Here is a 23636-nt window from a genome sequence, read left to right as displayed (position 1 = left end):
TGCCATTTTCTCCTTTCTGCTCTTGACATAATCTAGTTGTGGCTTCCACCAATGATAAAATGGGACAAGTATCCTCCATCTTTGCTTATGTTTCTGGGCCACCAAGTATCCATTTCCTGATTTCAATTTCTTAGAAACATTCTAGTAACATGCTTCTTTACTTGACTCAACTTTGTTACAGCTCTCCCACTAACGTGGTAACAAAGCTCATAGACCATTTGAATTATAATCAATGTTGCATACCTCAAAAATCTTATTCCTTAGAACAGACGTTGTAGATTGAGAGGACAGAGTCAACGGATTCTGCCCTATGCCCCAACACCCATCCCTACCCAGATATGCAATTTAGCGATGCTCCTCTTGCTTTAAAACCACACCCCTCCACACACACACACACACACACACACCCGGATTTAAGGATCTAGCTTCCTAGGGATTAGATTCCTGTCTTCCGCATTTTTGATCTTCCCGCAGCGACTCGCTCAGATTGTGTACATAGTGAGCACTTGGGAAATGTTGGTGGAATATTGTTGAACAAAAACAATCACTCTGGGCTTTCTGATAAAGATGATGAATCATCACAGGATAATTTTAGCATGCAGAGCCCAAACAGTAACCAGGTTGTGCGACTGTCCTAATACACGAATTCATTCACCAGCCCTGCCTGCGAGGAACCAGCAAAAGGAACGTGAGAGATCTGACAGCTATGCCTCTGGCCGCCAGCTTTTAAGTTAGCTCTTCTCAGCCAGGAACGCCACTTCAGGAAGGAGTGGAGGCGGCTGAGAGCTGTGGAACCGACACCCTTCGCCCCTCGCACTTTCGTCGCGAGCTCCAGCTTGGCGCAAGGCACGCTGGGACACCGGGGAGCTCGACCACCATCACCAAGGCAACCCGCCCGCACGCGGTTGTCATGGAGACCGGCGGGCACCTCGGAGAGTCTCGCAGAGGGGCTGCCTTCGCCCGCACCCAGGCAGGATGCTTCGCCGAGGCTATAAAGCCTCTGAAAGGCGAAGACACTTGAGCGACCACCTCAGCTGGCAACAAGACCAGGCGATGAGCAGCAGCATCTACCTCCTACGAGAGATGGGCCCCACGGGCTTCCTGCTGAGGGAGGAGGAGCCGGAAAACCGGGATTTCCGAGTAATTACCGCCCCCGGCTCCCTTCTGCTCCAGCCTGGCCCCCCCGCCTGGTCCTCCTGGGCCTGCCTGGTATCTAGCCACCCTCACAATCCCTGCGGATTCTCTCTGCCACACCCACCCCACCTGCACGAGTTCCAGACTCTAAAGATGGGCAGATTGCAGAGGGAAATAGTATTTGTTAGAAAAGTTTCGTTTTTGAAAGTCAGGACTCCAAATTGCATCCAACTCTTGTAATATAATGGCCCTTGCTTGATCTTTAGGCTTGAAAATGTGAGACGTTTTATTTAAATCTAGGGTTTACATTGCGTGCATCCTTAGATCCGGTGTTAGCAGTCACTAGCCCTGTAACTCAAATGAAATGAAAATCCTATGACCTACTTACATACCGTAAATATTTACCAAATAAATAAAATCGGTTTTTCTTTACTCTTCAGTTACTCTAAAACTCCAAGAAGATCCTTTTAAAGTACTGTTTAGATGATGATGCCTTGGAAAGGTCTTAATAAAAATTCTTTCTAATTTTGCTGAAAGACAACAGATACTTTATATTTGATATCCCACTCTCGCCACTCAAAAGTCAGCCACCATCCATCCCCTCTCCCAGGTGTTGATTTGGAAAATTTTAATTTAGTGTCCTGCATTTTAAGTACTGAATACAAACTACTAGCCTGTGCTTATTTAAGACATTTTTTTTTTTACTTTCTCCCTTATAACACTTACTGTAGTTAATAAATTGTTTCATCCAATATAGATGTGGTGAATAAAATTAGTCTTCTCAAGTAAAATTATATGCCAATTTAAATGTACAAAACAAACGAAAATCCAAGGTAAGCTAGTTTACAAAAGATCTTTAGCTCCACTGCAAGGCAGAATGAATTTTCAGTAAGAAATGTATAGAATTTTTTTTTTTTTAGCTTTTAAAATTAGATTTCTTTTCAGCTGCCTGAGTGTAGGTCATCTAAAAAGAGTCTTAACTGATAATGCAAATTGTTGACCAACACAAAGAATATGAGGCGACTGGTGTCAAGAGTTAAGATGTCTCAATAGACTATATTCAACCTTTGGAGTCACCTAAACTAAATTACTTCTTGAAATCTCTTTTAATCCTATTAACTATTAAATTAATTGTATTCTAACTCTAAAAATTAGCTGGAGGGTTTTTTTTTTAAGTATGCATTTTTCTTTTAAAGGTTTTTTTAGGAAATCCTCATGTTTGTAACTGTTCCACATTTCTGAAAGGAGGAGAACTTTGTAAGCATATATGCTGGTAAGTAACTCTGTAATAAACATCTGCCACAAAGGAGCATCTTGGTATATTGCCTTTTTCATGATTTGAGTACTACAAGATTAAAGAAATTTGTGTTGGGAGAATATAAAAGTAAAATGGTTGTAGTTTTTCAGTATATTTTGGGATATTTTATTTCATTCTGAAAATTAAGTAAGGTTTAACTTGAGAAACATACTACCACCTCTACAAGTTTTGAATGTTAATGTTTTTAATAAGAAAAAAATGACTTCCTAGGGTCTCATTATATATAAATGTGAAATCTAACTCTAAAGAAAAACCTCCCTGATTCACATCACTAATGATAATTATGTTCTCATTACAGGATTTCTATTTGCTGTCAGTTAAAAATAAATCTCCAAATGCATTTTTATTTTTATGCTTTCTAATGGATGAATTGTTTTCTTTGTAAATGCAGCACAACAAATTATTTAATAACAAAATAAATCATTATAATTTTTTATTATGATATATATTCTTTTTATTTTATTATGTTATGTTAATCATCATACATTACATCATTAGTTTTTGATGTAGTGTTCCATGATTCATTGTTTGCATGTAACACCCAGGGCTCCATTCCATAAGTGCCCTCTTTAATACTCATCACCAAATCTGAAATTTTACCTCTAATGTCAGAACCTATTTGTAGGGGAATCCCAGAAATTGAAATTAAAAAAACTCTTTCCATTTAGTGTTTGGAAATAGTCTGGAATTCTTTCCATTTTTTTCGTTCTTTCAATTCATTTTGTTTTACTCATCTATATTTATACAAACAAATCATGAATTATACTATTATAGAAAGTTTTATTGATATTTGAGAGTAAAACAAATCAAACAAAAAATTGAGAGAAGAGTTTGTACCTTACATTTTGAATGCTTTTCTTTATAGGTTAAAAAAACAAAACAAAAACAATGTATATCTGTCATTTCCAAAGCTTTTATTTACTAAGTTTTTGTTGTTTTGTTTTGATCAGTTTTTATTCAGCATTGCTAATAAAATTTGCTGTAGTTAGCATAGAAGATATAAAATATGGTCCTTTCAAAACTTGGAGTTTGGTTTTATTATTAAAAATAATAAATTACATTTATTAAAATAGGTTTTTTCATTTTTTTAGTGCTAGCTTCCCCAGGGCAAAGGCCTTCTATTCTCATTTTTATATAATATAACTCGTTTTAAAATATATATATACCAAACTAAATGGAAATATGATTCAAGTATTTAATATACTAAAGTATATTTAATATATTTATGCAAGAATTTTGTATATATTTCTCACTTTTTAAAAAAGCCATATTCCAGTTTAATTGGTTATATTTGAAGTATTTTTATTGTCATACATTAAAGTAGTATATGGAGGAAAAGTCATTTAGTACTCTCCAGAAAATTACTCCATTTTCAGGAGTAAGAAACATCTAGGTAAGTTTAAAGGAAGTACTATGAATACCTCAGTTCCTTCACTAACCTATCTCTGTGAACAAATGTATATCCTGAAGAAATTCATGGACTCTCTCTAGCAAATCTCTTTATTATAAATGTCTTTTATTTTCATTTATCACACTTTTTTCACATGTGCTTACTTTAAAACATATATTTAACTACTGTTTTTTGTATGAGTTTTTTATTATAATTTCAATATAGTTAACATTTAACTACTATTGTAACAGAAAACTGGTAAGAGTGTTGTTTATTTATAACACTGTCAGCAGTATAAATTCTATAATGCTCTTCCTATCTTAAAATTAAAACAAAATATATCTTTTTAGGTTATATCAAAAATAAATGTTTTATTTTGGTTTTCTGCCTGTGAATATTAGGGTCTTGTTGAAAAAATTCAAGCTTCCAAGGAATCATGAATGTAAGTTGTATTTTTTCTTTTATTATTTTGAAGTTAACAATTTTAGTAATTTTTTGTTTGGACATATTCTAAATTTAAAAAATTATTTTCCTAGACAATCTGACAACTAGCTATAGCTCAGTTTGTTCATTTAAGACAGTTGGAACATTTTTCTTCCTTAATAAAAAAAATGTAACTTTATATGTCATTTCAAACTCAATGACATTTAATTTAAAAAGGGATGAAACAATGGCCAGTTATTCTGAAGGCAAAATTTTCCTCATGTGCTCTAAGCAAAGATTCACAGTGGTTTCTATATTCAAAACTATTTTAATTACAGGAAAAATAAGAAATGTAATTGTTTAGATCCCATCAATAGGCAGTTGACATAGCACATAATTTCATTCAGAAATGTCTACTGACTGACTTATTTGTATGCCAATATATACACAAATATATTTTAAAATCTATAAATATATTTTTTAAAGAATAAAATAGTTTTTATCTCAGTACTTAAATTGTGTTTGGAGTCAAGCATATAGTTGTGTAACTTTAAGCTCTGGAGTACTCAAAATTAAGAGAAAGAAAAATAATTTTGTTATACATAACTTAGATTTGTAGATCTTATAAAAAAGATATTGTCATTATGGAATTGTTCCTGTAGTCATGTGGTTATTTGGCCTGCAATAGACCCATCTAAGAATTGCAATGACATTTTAAAATTTATTAGTAAATGTTTATAATGTTCATAAAGAAAGTAATAATCAGTTTTCAATTTTTTTTTTTACTTCTAAGAGTATTGGTTTTACTCAGCCAAGTTCAATTCCCCCCAACTATCATATAAGTACAATTATAATAAACATTTAAAAGTTGTACTAGGTAATAAATTAATATTACTGTTTCACAGGCATTTTTCTTTTGTACTCTTCTCCCACTTTACACATTCTCTTAGAAATGTCTCGCCTTTTCTATGTCTGCTGTTACCTCTATACCAGTGACTTCAACATTATCAACAGAGCAGTATTCCCGCTGCCTTCAGGACAGCTCAGTTTTGGAGGACTCACGGGCATTTTAAATACCAAATTTCTCCCCATTTATGCTCCCATCTTGTATTCCTTACCTCATATATTGGCTTTCCTTCTTCTTTAGTCTCCAAAACTAGAAACCCTGATTTTTCTTCTTCCAATTTCTTCCCTCATATCTCTAGTCATTCTATAAATCCTGTTTACGTTACATCCTGCCTTCTTCTCAACAGTGTTCTCATCTCTCCAACCTCATTCTCACCTTTGTCCGCCTTCACAAGCCCTTAATAGTATTCTTTGTAGCCTCCTTCTTTTCAGTGCCTGCACTTTGTTGCTTCCTCCTTCACATTGTAGACAAAATGTTCTTTCTGAAATGTTACTTAATTCTCTACTTCATCTTCTCTCCCAATCCCTTCATACACAATGATTAGGTTCTATGATATTATACGTATTGTTTTCTTCTCTATTTCTTCATTTTATCCACCTAAAGTTAAATGTTCACATCCTCTCCAAGTCTTATTTGATCTCCCCACTACATATCATTTTCACTAGCTTCTATACTAGTGTTGTCCAATAGAAATATAACGTAAGCCACATATGTAATTTTCTAGTAGCTGTATTACAAAAAGTAAAAACAAACAGGGAAAATTAATTTTAATATGTTAATTTAATCCAATGCATCAAAATATTATCACATCAACATGTTATCAATATAAAAATAATACGATTTTTTTATACTGTCCTCAAAGTCTAGTGTGTATTTTCTACTTACAGAGCATCTCATCTCAGATACTATATTTTCATTGGAAATATTTTTTCTGCATTTAGATTTCAAAAAGTAATCAGTTGGAAAAAAGATTCACGTAATACCCGAATTGTTACAAACATACTCATAAATTTTTCGGTAACTATCAATTATCAACTTTCAACTTAAATTTAAATGAAACAAAATTAAAAATTTAGGTTTTCAGTCACATGAGCCACATTTCAAGTGATCAGTAGCCACATGTGGCTAATGGCTGGCTACTCTATTAGACAGTGCAGCTCTACACAACTGAACTCAACAAATATTTATTGTACTGCATATTAGCCAGGAGCCTCTGCTAGGTATTTTTTATAAATCAAAACATATGAATACTAACATTTGTGGAATTCTTCATTTACAAAAATAGCAATTTCATATGGACCAATGTAATACTTAATATTGTGTTATGATTTGTACTTCTTGAAGACAGAAACCATGTTTTGTTCTTTTTATAAATATCAGTCTACAATAGGGAAATTGTTAAATGTTTAATCCTATACATTAATTTTGAAAAATGTATACTTCCTGCTAAAATAAAAGATCTTGGGCGCCTGGGTGGCTCAGTTGGTTAAGCGACTGCCGTCAGCTCAGGTCATGATCCTGGAGTCCCGGGATCGAGTCCCACATCGGGCTCCCTGCTCGGCGGGGGGTCTGCTTCTCCCTCTGACCCTCCCCCCCTCATGCTCTCTCTCTATCTCATTCTCTCTCTCAAATAAATAAATAAAATCTTTAAAAAAAATAAAAATAAAATAAATAAAATAAAAGATCTTGCATCTCTCCTATATTTAAAAGAAGTTTTAGTCAACATTGAGAAAATCCTATTTGCACATCTTAAAATTTATCATTTAAATGAAAGCTAGAGCAAACATATATGAAAATTAAAGTAATTTAAAGAAAGCTATAAACAGTTATTCATTAAGATTATGTGAAGTATGTACGTAATGGAGGAGATGGTTACTAGTAATGAGGGAAGAGTATTTTGAATATCATTCCTAGATTCTTCCAAAACACATCAGGAAACAAATATTTACACTCTAATGCTGCATATCAAAAACATGAGACTTATTTTTGAGGACTTACAAAGATGATTACACAGGAATTTTATAGTAAAGATATCAGTTTTGAACACCGAACATTCTTTTTCTTATCACCCACCAAATGTTTTACACCTAATAGTTCCTTCTAAATACAATGTCTATTTTTTTTGATAGTTTACTTTTTAATAGAGAGCTGAGGGACAAATAACTAAGAGTTGAAACTTATCCCTCTCTTCATTTTATAAATGTTGACATTAGAGAACCTTTTAGTTTATCCAACTCCCCTCTCTTCTTTTATAAGGGAGATTCTTAAAGTTCCAATGCTAACAGCAGACAGAACGCAAAGTATAAAGTAGACTTTTTGAGCTCTTCTCTTCTCCTCCCCTTTCTCTTTTTCTTTTTGTCTAGTTAATGCCGTCTGTTCCTTTTTTAGTTAAATATTTACAGATCAAATAAGAACCACATTTAAGGAAATTTTTTATAATTCCCACTACAAAGATAAAATAAACTTTTATGCATTCTTACTTCCTTTTTGAGTTTATATTTATGTATGCCTAATACTCCATGGGAATTCTGTCTTCTGCTTTTATCACACACTGTTACTTTATAAGCATTTTCAATGCTGCGTAATCTCTGTAATTAAAGTCATCGATGGCTAACATTATTCCACTGGATATGGTATATCATAATTTAGTTAACATTCTTCTATTGTTAGTCATGTAACTTATTTCAAACTACTTGTTATATTCTTTGTACATGAAGCTTTCTCTTCTTTCAATCATTTCTTTAGCATAAAGTCTCAGTAATTGGATTTTAGAGTAAAAGTATTAATATTTTTATGTCTACCACCCATATGTATTACCAAATTGGTCTTTAAAATACTTTTGCTGATTTGCAACTTCAGCACTGTATCAATTTTCTGCTAGTTTTGCTTTGGGATTCATATTAGGTCATATTATTACTTAATCATATAATGAAAGACATGAACAAAAAACTTAAGTCCCCAAAGAAAATAATTTAAAAATACATAGAAATACTTTGAAATGTTAATAATATTTCTATAGTTTTAGAAAAAAGGCTATCATACAAAACATGAAACAATACCAGATACAAGGTTCATTATAATCTATTCATTCCTAGTAAACTTAAATAAGAAAATAGTTTCCATTCTCCCATACATCTAACATACCCTTAGAAGATCTAAAATGCCTTCATATAACTTAAATAAATACAAAAAGAAATAGCATAAGGGAAACAACATTTCATTTATTTATCACTGCTTATTCAATAGCAATATTTATTCTGTGTCTGTGCCTCAATTGTATTTCAACTCACTTTTCTTTGATGTTGATGAAATTGAACATCTTCCATTGCCTTCTGATAGGTTAGCTGTCTTGCCTTCTTTATAAAAGAATATTCTTTCATAGTCTCATACATTATTTTTCCAAATTATCTCAGAAGAGTTTGTTTCTCCCTTGCATTTTCCAATTCATATTTTACCACATAAGACAGTTTATGGCCAGTTCCTCTTATGAACTTTTATGTTTCAGTAATTGCACTGCCCTAGAAAATCTTTATTCCCAAAAGCACAATTTTTGTTCTTCGTTTTCCTCCCCATTTTTTTTAGAGAGCAGATGTTGCTCTCTGTGACAAATAGACCTCAGCCTCCAAAGTAATGGTTAATTAAAGTATGTTACCCTCTTACATTCCACCTGCCACCCCACCTCATACAAGGAACAGAGTTTTCTGTATTGAAATGTATCTATGATGTTTTCAGTATTTTTAGTGTTTAATTGGGAGACTTTCCAGAAAAATGAAGCTTTTCATTATCTTGCAAATATTTTTAAAATTTATTAAAGAATGTATTAAATGTATTAAGGGATGTGTAAAATGAATAGAATTCAGGGGTACCAATAACCGATGACATTTAAATTATGGCATGTTAAGGAGAGAAAAAAGGAAAAGAGCCTGGGATGGGCCAGGGAACAAAGAATCTAGGATGTCCTGATCAAAACTATATGTATTAGAAAATAATTTCTTATAAAGACAGCAGGATGTAGAAAATTCATAATTCAAAGAATGCACATCCCAAGGTTATAAACAACATAGTTTGTAATAGATTGTACTGAGGAATACTAACCAAATCTGTGAAGGATGTGGCTACCAAGACACTCTTGTACAAACATAAAACCAAGATAGGAGAATAGGCACAATTAATTGAGTCTTGCTCTCCTCTTATCCATTCATTCATTATTCATTTAACAAATATTAATTTTACTAACTACTCAAATATCCCTGTTACCCCTTTATGTTTTGCCCATTTCTTCTGATTCTATGTTGATAAAATATTTGTTTATAGGCAAGTTGGACAGATCAATATGTAAGACATGATTATAACACCAATCCAAGGATGAGCACTATCTTATAATTAATCCAGAATCTTTATAAAATGCAATATTTTCACTGACTCTTTTCAGTTACAAGAAAAAAAAGGTAACTTCCATTCTTTTTATAAATGACTCTTTCCTGACCTTTTGGTTCTGAAAAAGTACAAAAAGTGGCAAATGTAGGTGTAGTAATTGAATCAAAACTGTCTTTCTGATATTTTATCTGGTAACTTTCAGCATAAGTTATTACATTTCTGTATCTCCAATTTTGCCACTGAATTTTAATACTTTGGGATTTTTCACTAGCTGCTTTGCAGTTAGGTCTTGTGGAAGGAGAAATCAGTGACTTGCTTCGAGGGATACATCGAGTTCAAACTCCCCAACAAGGAACAAATAATGAAACTGTGCATATAGAAGAAGATGGGTACATTAAACAGAAGGAAATTGGTTCAGATGATATCTGCTCAATTTGTCAAGAAGTACTTTTAGAGAAAAAGCTTCCTGTCACGTTTTGCAGGTGACATGTTTTTTCTTTCTCTTTTTTATTGAAGTATAATTAAAATATAGCATTATATTAGTTTCAGGTGTACAATATAATGATTCAACAATTCTATACATTATTTAGTACTCATCAAGATAAGTGTACTCTTAATCCCTTTTATCTGTTTCACCCATTCCACTACTCATCTCCCCTCTGACAACATCCAGTTTCTTCTCTGTATTTGAGTCTGGTATTTTGGGCACCTGGGTGGCTCAGTCAGTTGAGCATCTGCCTTCAGCTCAGGTCATGATCCTAGGGTCCTTGGATGGAGTCCCATGTTGGGCTGGGGCGTCCCCTGCTCAGCAGAGAATCTGTTTCTCCCTCTCCTTCTGCCCCTCCTCCCCACTTGTTCTCCTCTCTCTCTCTCTCCCCTTCAAAAATAAATAAATAAATAAATAAATAAATAAATAAAAATCTTTTAAAAGAAAGAAAAAAGAGTCTTGTATTTTGCTTGTCTTTTTTCTTTGTTCATTTCTTTTGTTTCTTAAATTCCACATATGAATGAAATCATATGGTATTTGTCTTTCTCTGCTGATTTATTTCACTTAAGAATATACCTTCTAGGTTAATCTATGTTGTTGAAAATGGCAAGGTCTCGTTCTTTTCTATGGTTGAGTAATATTCCATTCTCTGTGTGTGTGTATGTGTGTGTGTGTATGTGTACCATACCTTCTTTATCCATTCATCTATCAACGGACACTTGGGTTGCTTTCATAACTTGGCTATTGGAAATATGCTGCAATAAGCATAGAGGTACATTATCTTTTTGAATTCATGTTTTTGTTTTCCTTCAGTAAATTACCTTTAGTGAAATTACTAAATCATGGTCATTCTATTTTTAATTTTTTGAAGAACCTCCATACTGCTTTCCACAGTGGCTACACAAATTTGCATTTCCAATGGTGAATGAAGGTTTCTTTTCCTCCACATCCTCACCAATACTTGTTATTTCTTGTGTTTTTTGTTTCAGCCATTCTGACAGGTATCAGGTGATACCTCATTGTGGTTTTGATATGCATTTCCCTGATGATTTGTGATCTTGAGCATCTTTTCCTGTGTCTGTCAACTATCTCTTACTGCTTTGGAAAAATGTCTATTCAGATCCTCTACCCATTTTTAATCAGATTGTTTGGGGGGGTTTGGTGTTGAGTTGTATAAGTTTTTTAATATATTTTGGATATTAACCCTTATCAGATATACCACTTGCAAATATCTTCCCCAGTTCAGTAGGTTGTCTTTTGGTTTTGTTGATGGTTTCCTTTGCTGTGCAAAAAGCATTTAATTTTTATGTAGTCCCAATAGTTTAATTTTGCTTTTGTTTCCCTTGCCTGAGGAGACATATCTAGAAAAATGATTCTGTGGCTGATGTCAAAGAAATTACTACCTATGTTTTCTTTGGGGATTTTTATGGTTTCAGATTTCACATCTAGGTCTTTAATCCATTTTGAGTTGATTTTTGCATATGGTGTAGAAAGGGGTCCAGTTTCATTCTTTTGCCTATAGCTGTCTAGTTTTCCCAGCACCATTTGTTGAAAAACCTGTCTTTTCCTCATTGTATATTCTTGCCTCCTTTGTTGTAGGTTAATTAACCATATATGTGTGGGTTTATTTTGGGGCTCTCTATTCTGTTCTATTGATCTGTGTGTCTATTTTTGTGCCAGTATTATACTGTTTTGATTACTACAAGTTTGTTTATATCTTCAAATTTGGAATTGTAATACCTCCAGCTTCGTTTTACTCACTCAAGTTTGCTTTGGCAATTTGGGGTCTTTTGTGGTTCCATACAAATTTTAGGATGATTTGTTCCAGTTCTGTGAAAAATGTTTGTATTCTGATAGAAATTACATTGATTCTGTAAATTGCTTTGTGTAGTATGGACATTTTAATAGTATTCTTTCAATCCTAGAATGTAGACTCTTTCCATTTGTTGTGTCATCTTCAATATTTTTCATCAAAGTTTTATAGTTTTCAGAGTACAGGTCTTTCACCTCCTTGGTTAAATTTATTCCTAAGTATTTTGTTCTTTTTGATGCAATTGTAAATGGGATTGTTTTCTTAATTTCTCTTTCTGCTACTTCATTATTAGTATAGAGAAATGCAACAGATTTCTATATATTGATTTTGTATCCTGTGACCTTACTGAATTTATTTATTAGTTCTAGTATTTTTTGGTGGAGTCTGTAAGCTTCTCTCTAGATAGTATTATGTCATCTGCAAATACTGAATGTTTTACTTCTTCCTTACCAATTTGGATGTCATTTATTTATTTTTAGCCTGATTGCTATGGCTAGGACTTTCAGTACCATGCTGAATAAAAATGGTGAGAGTGGATATCCTTGTCTTATTCTTGATCTTAGAGGAAAAGCTCTTAGTTTTTCACTATTGAGTATGATTTTAGTGTGGGTTTTTCACATATGGCCTTTATTATGTTGAAAAATGTTCCCTCTAAACCTATTTTGTTGAGAGCTTTTATCATGAATGGATGTTGTACTTTGTCAAATCTTTTTCTGCATCTGTTGAGATGATTTTTTTGTCCTAACTTTTGTTAATATGATATATCATATTAATTGATTTATGAATATTGAACCACACTTGTATCCCTGGAATTAACCTCACTTGATTGTGATGAATCATTTTTTAATGTATTGTTTGATTTGGTTTGCTCATATTTTGATGGGGATTTTTGCATCTGTGTTTATCAGAGAGATTGGCCTGTACTTCTCTTTTTCTATAGTATCTTTATCTGGTTTTGGTGTCAGAGTAATGCTGGCCTTGTAGAATTAATTTGGAATCTTTCTTTCCTCTTCTATTTTTTGGAAAAGTTTGAGAACAATAGGTATTAATTCTTCTTTAAATGTATGCTGGGAATTTTTTGATTACTGATTCAATTTCCTTGCTAGTAATTGGTCTAAATTTTCTATTTCTTATTGGAAGTAGATTCAGTTTGGGAAGGTGTTATGTTTCTAGGAGTTTATCCATTTCTTCTACATTGCCCAATCTTTTGGCATACAATTTTTCATAATATTCTCTTATATTTCTTTGTATTTCTGTGGCATTGGTTGTGTTTTTTTTCCCCTTTATTTCTGATGTTATTTATTTGAGTCCTCTCTCACTTTTTCTTGATGAGTCTGATGAAAAGTTTATCAATTTTATTGATCTTTTCAAAGAACCAGCTCCTGGTTTCATTGATCTATTGTTTGAGGAGGTTTTGTTTTTTTGTTGTTGTTGTTTTGTTTTTTGTGTTTTTTTGGTCTCTATTTCATTTATTTCTGCTTTAAACTTTCTTATTTCCTTCCTTCTACTGTCTTTGGGATTTGTTCTTTTTCTAGCTCCTTTAGCTATAAGGTTAGGTTGTTTGTTAGAGATCTTTCTTGCTTCTTGAGGTATGTCTGTATTGTTATAAATTTCCCTCTTTGATCAGCTTTTGCTGCGTCGCAAAGATTTTGGATCATTGTGTTTTCATTTTCATTTGTCTCCATGCATTTTTTATTTCCTCTTTTATATTTTGATTAACCCACTCATTGTTTAGTAGCATGTTATTTAGCCTCCATTTATTTTTGTTCTTTCCAGATTTTTTCTTCTGTTTGATTTCTAATTTCATACTGTTATGGTCAGAAAACATGCATGATATGATTTCAATCTTTTTTAATTTATTCAGACTTGTTTGTGGCCTAATATGCAACCTATTCTAGAGATTATTCCATGTGCACTTGAAAAAACTGTATTCTATTGTTTTTGGATGGAATGTTCTGAGTATCTGTTAGGTCCATCTGGCCCATTGTGTCATTGACAGCCACTATTTCCTTGTTGATTTTTCCATCTGGCTTATTTATCCATTGATGTAAGTGAGGTGTTAATGTCCCTTACTATTATTGTATCACTGTCAATTTCTTCCTTTAAGTCTGTTAATAGTTCCTTTATGTATTTAGTGCTCCCATGTTGAATGCATAAACATTTACAGTTGTTAAATCCTCTTGTTGGATTGTTCCCTTTATCATTATGTAATGTCCTTCTTTTTCTCTTGCTACAGTCTTTGTTTTAAAGTCTATTTTGTCCAATATAAGTATTGGTACCCTGGCTTTTTTTCACTTTCATTTGCATGGTAAGTGGTTTTCCATCTCTTCATTTTCAGTCTGCATATGTTTTTAAGTCTGAAGTGAGTTTCTTGAAGGTGTCATATAGATGAGTCTTTTTTTTTTAATCCATTTACTCACCATCTTTTGATTGGAACATTTATTTCATTTGCATTTAAAGTAATTATTGATATGTATGTACTTATTGGCATTTTGTTACTTGTTTTATGGTTGTTTTTGTAGTTCTTCTCCATTCCTTTCTTCTTCTCTTGCTCTCTTCTGTTGTGGTTTGATGCCTTCCTTTTATATTATGCTTAGATTCCTTTCTCTTTATTTTTTCTATATCATTTATAGTTTTTTTAATGTATGTTTGCCATTAGGTTCACATATAATATCTTATGCATATAAAAGTCTATTAAAAGTATATATAAGTTGATCACTTAGGTTTAAACCCATCTAAAAGCACTAGGCTTTTAGTTGGGCAGTATTAATAGTCACACTGGATGATTGCCCTTGTCCTTTCTGTTGGAGCTGCAGTCACCCTGAACTGCAGGGCACTGTCTTGTACTGTCACCTGAGAGGCTTTCATTGGTACATGGAGCCGGAAGCCAGACCACATGCCTACCGCCAAACCCTGTTGGGGCTGTCATCACACTGATCTGTAGCCTACTCTCCCTGCCTTGTCCCCTGAGAGGCTCTCCTGGGTGCATGGGGCCATAAGTCAGACCTCATGCCTGCCCCCAGTCTGTGTGCCAGTGCTGCAGTTGCACTGATTGGCAGGGCAATCTCTGAGCTGCTAGCTATAAGGTTTGGCTGCAGGGACTGTGGGTGCACTGGTGTGTGTAGTTATCTTCCCCTCTCCTCAGGGTCGGAGTCACTTTGGAGTGGCGCTGGCCCCTGCCAGGACTGCTTACAGAGTGTGTTAGGCCAGAAGCTACTTTCTAGGGACACCTGCTAAGTGGGACAAGTTGGTTGGCATAGCTCCACAGCATAATGTGGAGGCAGGAAGCACTGTGATAGCAAAATAGTTGGAGAGTGTTTGTGCTGGTTCCTGCAAGCATCCAGCTTGTTTTATGGTTGTTTTTGTAGTTCTTCTCCATTCCTTTCTTCTTCTCTTGCTCTCTTCTGTTGTGGTTTGACAGAAGAGATTTGGTTTGACCTCCCCCTTGGGGGAGGACAGAAATGGTGCCCATTAGCTCTTTAGTTCTTGGAGAAGTTTCCTAATGATCCTTGCCCCTCTGGGGCATGTTCTGAAATTAGTAAATAAATCTCCTTCATGATACCCCAGGTGTTTTTCAAACTACTGCTTTTTTTGCTGTATCTCATCTCAGTTATATGTTATGCTGGCTCTTTAAGGGTGGGGAGGGGACTCAGTTTCCTTTCAACCTCTGGCTTTCCTGGAGCTAAGCCCCACTGACAGTAAAAACTGGTGATGTTAAGCCCTACTGGTTTTCAAAGCCAAATGTTATGGAGACTTGTCTTCCCAATGCAAGTTCCCTGGGCCTTGGGTGCCTGGTGTGGGGTCTGATCCTTCCACTTCTCCATGCTTGTGGTGTCCCTCCCATTTGCGGTTAGTCTCCCGATGGGTGTAGTTCCTGGCCATATCACTGCTCCTCTCACACTTTTCAATGTTGCACTCGCTCTGTGATTAACTGTGAAAAGTCTGTTCTTCCAGTCAGTCTTCTGGTTGTTTCTGAGTTAATTGCACTGATGTGGCTATTATGTCAGTGTGTATGTCAGTATTGTGTCAGGACAAGGTGAGCTCAGGATTCTCCTATTTTGCCATCTTCCCAGGCTTCTACATGTTTTTTTCTTTGGATATTCAAAGCTTATGAAAAAATTGTAATTTAATATGTTTGTAATTGATTGTTATGAGACGTATTGATAGAGAAACAACAAAAAGCTTTACCTATTATTTAGTTTATATTTAATTGGCCTTTTGTTTCCTAACATATCTGCTGTGAGAGGTCCTGTTCTTACTCTAAATATTTCTAGGCTACATTATAAAGGGTGAAAATTAAAACTTAACTCCATTTTATTTCCCCTCTCCACTTTAAGTTATTAAAGTAGGATAATTTTCACATTTCCCTTTTATACACGTGAATAAATGCCATGGCTTAGACCAGTTACAAAGAATTTTCTGAGAGTAAAGGTAGTACTTTAATATTATAAAAATTCTTTTCAGTGTCTCAAAATTCTATCTTTAAACCTAAGTAATTGAAATGTTTATCTATATGCAAACATTTGTTAAGAGTGTCATATTCATACTATTCTTTGAGGCCCTGTAAAGTTGGACTTGAATATTTGGGCAACCATTTGTTATTGAATTTTTCATTTTCTTACTCCTGATTATTGGCCAAAATTTTAATCCATGTAGTTTTTCATATGGCTGCTTCTATTGCATATTTTTAAATTATTTACTATTTCCCAAAATATTTCTCTCAGTAGATATTTGTCAGGTACAACCACATATTGTGTGATTTCTAGAAAAATGAGGTGATACCCCTGCTCTCATGCTTTTTATTTAAAAAACAATAATTATTGTTATAATTTTCCTTTTGTTAAGATTATATTTATTCTCGCTTTTAAAATGAAAAATATTGGGGCACCTGGCTGGCTCAGTCAATGGAACATGCGACTCTTGATCTCAAGGTTGTGGTTTTAAGCCCCACACTGGGTAGAGATTACTTAAAAATAAAATCTTAAAAAAAAGAAAAATATTCTAATGATGCAAAATTGTTTAAACCACCATTTCATTGGAATGAGGGAGAATTTGTTAAGAATTCTAATGTATTAAATTAAAGATGATAGATTATACAGGTAGATAAGATAGTGTTTATGTGTATAATCAAGCTATATCTGGAAAGTCAGTTCAGAATCTATTTTTATGGGAAATAAAGATGATAGCACAGGAAGTTTTATTTATATAAATATATGTAACTTTGATATATGCAAGTGGTAAACTCATATTTTATTTCTAACAGGTTTGGCTGTGGCAATAGCATTCATATAAAATGCATGAAGATCCTAGCTAATTATCAGGATATGATTTCAAACACTTCCATGTTGAAATGTCCTCTGTGCAGGAAAGAGTTTGCACCATTAAAACTTATTTTAGAAGAATTCAAAAACTCTAGCAAACTTGTGACTGCAGCTGAAAAAGAGCGACTGGACAAACACCTTGGAATTCCCTGTAATAACTGTAAACAATTTCCAATTGAGGGGAAATGTTATAAGTAAGTGTCATCAGTAAAATTATAAACATGTATTCTAACTTTTTTTTTAACTTTAGGAAACTTGGAGCACTGGGGTACTGGTCAGTTAGACTGCCTTCTTCCTTCTCTATATAGTGTGTTTGCCTTAGGTGATGGTTGCTTATTTAGGATTTCCAGACTGGTGATTTATGTTAGCCCAGTACCTCAAAAATTCTATTGTTTTATTGTCTTCACTTACACAAGGATATTGGCTTTGTACTCCAGTCTAGATTGAGAGTCTGAAGGAGCTTCCTGTCCTGGAAGCTCAGGACACAGGCCTAAATGAGTTTCCAAACTCAGAACCCTCAACTTCTAGACCTCCCAACTTCTATAATTTCCTTTGGACCATCAGTGAAATCATTGCCAAACACTCCTAGGATTGAGCTAGAGGGATATTGACTAGATTGACTGAATATGTAATTGAGTTTCCCAAACTCGAAATTGCAATGAGTACATATTTTTTTAATTTAATCCTATACCTCAACAACAATAAGATAAATGTTAGAGAAAACAGTTTTTGTTACTTTTGTAAATAATCCCCAACTTTCCCAGAATTGCCACACTAAAATATCAATTAATTGCTGTGCTTGGGAAATTTGTGTTTTAACTAAAATTTTAGCTTAACTGTATGTTAAGAAAATAGATTCTTTTTTTCAGTCTTCCTAGAAATACATTATGATGAGCCCAATTAATATATTTTTAGAACCCTCTTATAAAACCATAAAACTTTTTTTATCATTCCCATCAACAAATGGTAACTTTTCTGCTTTGAAGTGTTTCAGTTCTGTTTTCTCTATGTGTCACATAGAATAAAATCAACTGGATCACTATAAGTAAAAGTCTTTATTGGAAAATAACTGGCCTGAGAAGGCTCCAATAAATTGAAGAAGGGGAAAATTTTTGTAGAGTTTTAGCACGTGTTCAGCTAGTGTCAGGAATGTTGGTTAAATAGAGTTCTAGAAAAAGGAAGGACTTGATCTTTGGTTTTAGCAGCCATTGTTTTCAAGAGGTATGGATCCAAACAGTAAAGAGTGAAGATAACGTGTGAGAGAGAGGATTGGGAGGAACAGCTATGGGGGATGAGGACGTGAATTGGCCATGGTGTAAAATTCTCAGTCCTCATTGTTGCCTATTCCTCAAATGATTAGTGTGTGGCCTTAGTAGACTATTTCAAATCTTTCTTTTAAACATTTTGTTAATGATAGTGCACTCCTCTATTACTCTGAGCTTTCTGACTGCTCTTTCTGTCTTTGAGGATGATTCTTCCTACTACCTCTTGCACAGGAGGAAAAATTTTTCTATCCCTTTCTAGGTTCTTTTATTTGGTCTATTAATTTAACTGACATAAGACAGATTAATAGCAGGAAAAAAAATTTTAATTTGTTCATGTGGGAGCCTCACATTGACATGAGAGGTTCAAAGACTAGCAGTTGAGGCTTATAAGCCATCCTCAGCTAAGAAGAAGAGGGTAGGGGCCTGGGGCTTCAAAGGGAAAGAAGACAATCTATGGGAAGATGGGAAGAGCAAATGTTTGTCATGCCATGCAGAAACAATGGAACACAAAGAGGAATTTGAACAAACAGGCCCCGCTGAGCTCCCTCCAGCTTACCAGACCTTTTGTAGTTATCTTTGGTGATAGCTCTCTTTCTGGACCAGGCCTCTATCTAAATTCCTTTAGGCAGTTGAGGGGGAGATAAAAAGCTCTTCCTGAGTCCTTTAGGCCTTGATTGACTTCAGCTCAAAATAATCTGCATGCCAAATTGGCACTGGGGAGAATTGTTCCAAATACAGGCATTCTCCAATGTTTTGCTCCCTGCCCACTGCTCTACACTGTCCTTTGAGAATAATTTATGTTGTGAGGAAAGAGAGGGAATATAATTCCTGTTTTCAAGAAGTATTCTCCTAAGTACAATTCTTTATGAAGCAATTGGAAAACACTGGATAATCAAATGATAGATATCTAATAGGCTATAAATCCTATAGGAATTTAGAGAAAGAAATAAATGAAAGCTAAGATATTGTGGGAACAAATCATGAAAGGGATGTGTGGTAGACAAAATAATGTCCTCCCAAATATGTCTGCATTCTTATGCTCAGAACCTATATATTAGGTTACATGTCATAGAGAAATTCAGGTTGCAGATGTAATTAAGATTGTTAAATGCTTTACCTTAAAATAAGGAGATTATTCTTGATTGTCTGGACCCATTGTAATCACAAAGGTTCTTAAAAGTGGACAGGGGATGCAAAAAGAGAGTCAGAGGGAAATGTGACTATGGAAACAGATCCCCTCTAGAACCTCCAGAAACAAATGCAATCCTGCCGACACCTGGATTTTAGTTCCTTGAGACCCATGTCAGACTTCTATCCTACAAAACTATAAAATAATAAAGTTGTGTTGTTTAAGCTGCTAAATTTATTATAATTTGTTACAGTTGCAGTAGGAAGCTAATACGGATCAGATAATATGGGTCTTTGTCCTATTTGCCTAGTTCCCAGGAAATTTTGGCAGGAATTGTTCACCAAAACCATCAAAATGATTGAATTTTTTTCTTGTATGTCTTGGCCTTTTGTATTTTTAGGTGTACCAAATGTATAGAATACCACTTATGCCAGGAATGTTTTGATAGCTGCTGCCATCTTTCTCACCCATTTACATTTCGTGAGGTACCATATCCATCTTGAATTTTATATGGTGTTTGTATTTGTCCTATTGTAAATCTAAGTAAAGTAAATCTAAGAATAATAAGAATAGATAACACTTGGTAATAGAGCTGATTGTTTTTTAATAAAAACCTAAGACCAAATTTTTATGAGAACTCTCATAGGAATGTACAAGGCAACCAGTTATCACATTGGTAGTTTACAAAACTAACACAATAACAAACATCTGGTGATATCATACATAAATCTTAAGTACAGGAATTACAGCCACTAAACTTGAATATTCATTTCTTAAAAAAACTCAGTGTTTCAAATTGATCTAACTTATTGACAACCACTTAATGGTTTTAAAATTTCTTACATCAACAATAATAAAATGTTGCAATCATTTGAACTGTACACTTAGAAGTGTCTCCTGTTGCTGAATAAAAATGCTACCTTCTACTTATTATGCAAGATAAAACATCCACAATTACCATTATTGATTAATGTTTTTACCTTAAAAAGTAACGTTATTATAGTAGCTGTGCAACAGTATCTTAGATTCACTAATAATTTGTAATTTTTTTAATGTTAAAAAAGGTGTATTTTTAAATGAGTCTTTGTTATTCACATCATGTTGATACACAACTGATTTTAATCCACAAAATTAAAATTTCCATGATTTGCAAAGTAACACCTATTTTTACCTATTACAGAAGAGAAATCAAAGATGGAGATCACTAGAAAAAGGATCAGATGCAACTTCAAAATATGTAGACATTAAAAATGAGATAGAAGAGAAGATGCCACATTTTCAAGGAAAGCAAGGGTGAGATTCTCAGTGAAGCTTACATTTCTTTTATGACTTGGAACATTTAAATAATTTTTCAGTTTAATTTTGTAAGTTCCTTTATTCAGTAAATATGAACCATATGTTAACATTATTATGCAAGCAAAGAGAAAGACTCTAGAGTCAGACTTCCTGAATCCAATCCTTGTACAACTACAAGTTGGCCATGTGACTGTTGTGCTAATTACTTCACTTCTCTCTGCCACGTTTTTTTCATCTTTAAATTGTGAATAATTATAAAAGCCAACCTCATAGGAATTTTGTGACTATAAAATGAGTTAATACACACAGCAAATATTCAAATAATGTTGTCTATTATTATTAATCCCGCCAGAGATTCTACTAGCTATTAGGGATATAGTAGTTCCCTCAGTAAATAAATGATTGTCTAAATAAATGTAAAATTAAAACTGATATAAGTTATTTAAAAAAATGCAGGGGGATTGATATTTGCTTTGAAGTGATTGACCTCCAGGGGAAGGAAGTCTTTTCTTCCTCATTCCCCCACTATTTCACCCTCATGTAGGAAGAATGCTGAGCAGATTGGTTGTATGTCATAACACTGATTGGCTGTTTATTAGTGGGTAAACCTCCAGATTTTTTGTCATATTCTTCATTAAAGAAAATTAAATAAACTGTGTATTATTAACATATTGGGTACACTATAAAACATATACAAAAGAGGTCATTTTGAAAGGATGAGATAAAATTCATTTTTAAAAAATAATTTCAGTGAATTAATTCCAAGACTTAAATGCAGTTTAACTGTTAAATACAGTGTTGTGTTAGTGTCAGATATACAATATAGTGATTCAACAAGTCTATACATTACTCAGTGCTCATTATGATAAGTGTACCCTTAATCCCCTTCACCTACTTCACCCATCCCACCACCTACCTCCCCTCTGGTAACCACCATTTTGTTCTTTAGAGTTAAGAGTTTTTTGGTTTGTCCCTTTTTTTCTCTGTTCTTTGCTTTTCTTTGTTTTGTTTCTTAAATTCCACATAGGAGTGAAATCATATGGTATTTGTTTTTCTCTGGCTTATTTCACTTAACATTATAACCTCTACATCCCATGTTGTTGCAAATGACAAAGATTTCATTCTTTCTTATGGCTGAGTAATATTCCAGTGTGCGTGTGTGTGCATATATGTGTGCATGTGTGTGTGCACCTGCGTGTGTGTGTGTGTGTGTGTGTATACTTTTTCTTTGTCCATTCATCTATCAGTGGACATTGGGTTGTTTCCAGAATTTGGCTGTTTTAAATAATGCTGCAGTAAACATGGGGGTGCATATACTCTCTCAAATTAGTGCTTTCATATTCTTTGGGTCTATAACTAATAGTGTGATTACTGGATCATAGGGTATTTCTATTTTTAATTTTTTGAGGAAACCTCCATACTGTCTTCCATAATGGGGCTGCACCAGTTTGCATTCCCACAAACAGTACAAGATAGTTCCTTTTACTCCACATCCTTTCCAACACTTGTTTCTTGTGTTTTTCATTTTAGCCATTCTGACAGGTGTGAGGTGATATCCCATTGTGATTTTGATTTGCGTTACTCTGATGATGAGTGATGTTGAGCATCTTTCCATGTGCCTGTTGGCCATCTGTAAGTCTTCTTTAGAGAAATGTCCGTTCATGTCTTCTTCTGCCCATTTTTAATTTTTTTAGTTTTTTTTTTTAAGATTTTATTTACTTAGAGAGTGGGGGGAGGAGCAAAAGGAGAGGGAGAGAATCCCAAGCAGACTCCACACTGAGCATGGAGCCTGATGCAGAGTTGGATCTCATGACCCTGAGATCATGACCTGAGCAGAAAACCAAGAGCTGGAAGCTTAACTGACTAAGCCACCCAGGTGCCCCCTGCCCATTTTTTAGTTAGATTATTTTATTCATGTTGAATTGTAAAAGTTCTGTACATATTTTCGATACTATCAGATATGTCATTTGCAAATTTCTTCCTCCATTCAGTAGGTTGTCTTTAGTTTTGTTGGTTGTTTACTTTGCTGTGCAGAAGCTTTTTATTTTGATGTAATCCTAATAGTTTATTTTTGCTTTTTTGTCTCTTGCCTCAAAGACACATATCTAGAGGGGCACCTGGGTGGCTCAGTCAGTCAAGTATTGGACTCTTGATTTTGGCTCAGGTCATGATCTCAGAATCATGGAATTGAGCCCCACATCGGGCTCCATGCTCAGCACTAAGTCCACTATAGATTCTCTCTCTCTCTCTGCCCCCTCCCCCCACTTGTGCACTCTCTCTCTCTCTAAAATAAATAAATATTTTTTTTAAAAAAGAGAGGAGACATATCTAGAAAGATGTTGTTACTGCCAATGTCTGAGAAATTACTGTCTGTGCTCTTTTTCTGTGATTTTTATGGTTTCAGGTCTCACATTTAGGCCTTTAATCCACTTTGAGTTGACTTTTGTATATGGTGTAAAAGTTTGGTCCAGTTTCGTTCTTTTGCATATAGCTGTCCAGTTATCCAGACACCATTTATCAAAGAGACTTTTTTCCAGTGCATGTTCTTGCCTTCTTTGTTGAAGATTAACTGGCCATATAATTGTGGGTTTATTTCCAGATTTTCTATTCTGTTCCATTGTCTAATTTTCTGCCAGTACCATACTGTGTATGATTACTACAGCTTTGTAATACAACTTGAAATCTGGAATTGTGATACCTCTAGCTTCTTTTTCAAGATTGCTTTGGCTATTCAGGGCCTTTTGTGGTTCCATTCAAATTTTAGGATTGTTTGTTC

The 23636-nt window shown here is 34.1% G+C and overlaps 1 protein-coding gene across 1 annotated transcript in view; it reads left to right on the top strand.

Moving 5' to 3' along the window:
* The window catches only part of ZSWIM2 (zinc finger SWIM-type containing 2), a 121050-nt gene that overhangs the window by 87145 nt on the left and 10269 nt on the right, over nucleotides 1–23636 (top strand). The window contains exons 4-10 of the mRNA XM_045868388.3: nucleotides 659–1140; nucleotides 2331–2407; nucleotides 4244–4284; nucleotides 9821–10031; nucleotides 17113–17364; nucleotides 19965–20049; nucleotides 20745–20857. Coding sequence (XP_045724344.1) covers nucleotides 976–1140; nucleotides 2331–2407; nucleotides 4244–4284; nucleotides 9821–10031; nucleotides 17113–17364; nucleotides 19965–20049; nucleotides 20745–20857 — 944 coding nt within the window. The 5' untranslated portion in view covers nucleotides 659–975. The remainder of the gene's footprint in view (nucleotides 1–658; nucleotides 1141–2330; nucleotides 2408–4243; nucleotides 4285–9820; nucleotides 10032–17112; nucleotides 17365–19964; nucleotides 20050–20744; nucleotides 20858–23636) is intronic.

The sequence above is a fragment of the Mirounga angustirostris genome, unplaced genomic scaffold, assembly GCF_029215605.1.
Source record: "Mirounga angustirostris isolate CCGP_5_RB_7025 unplaced genomic scaffold, mMirAng1.0.hap1 SCAF_3, whole genome shotgun sequence".
In the NCBI taxonomy this organism is placed as follows: domain Eukaryota; kingdom Metazoa; phylum Chordata; class Mammalia; order Carnivora; family Phocidae; genus Mirounga; species Mirounga angustirostris.
Note: the sequence above shows the minus strand (reverse complement) of the source record. Positions and strands in the feature narration are given on the sequence as shown.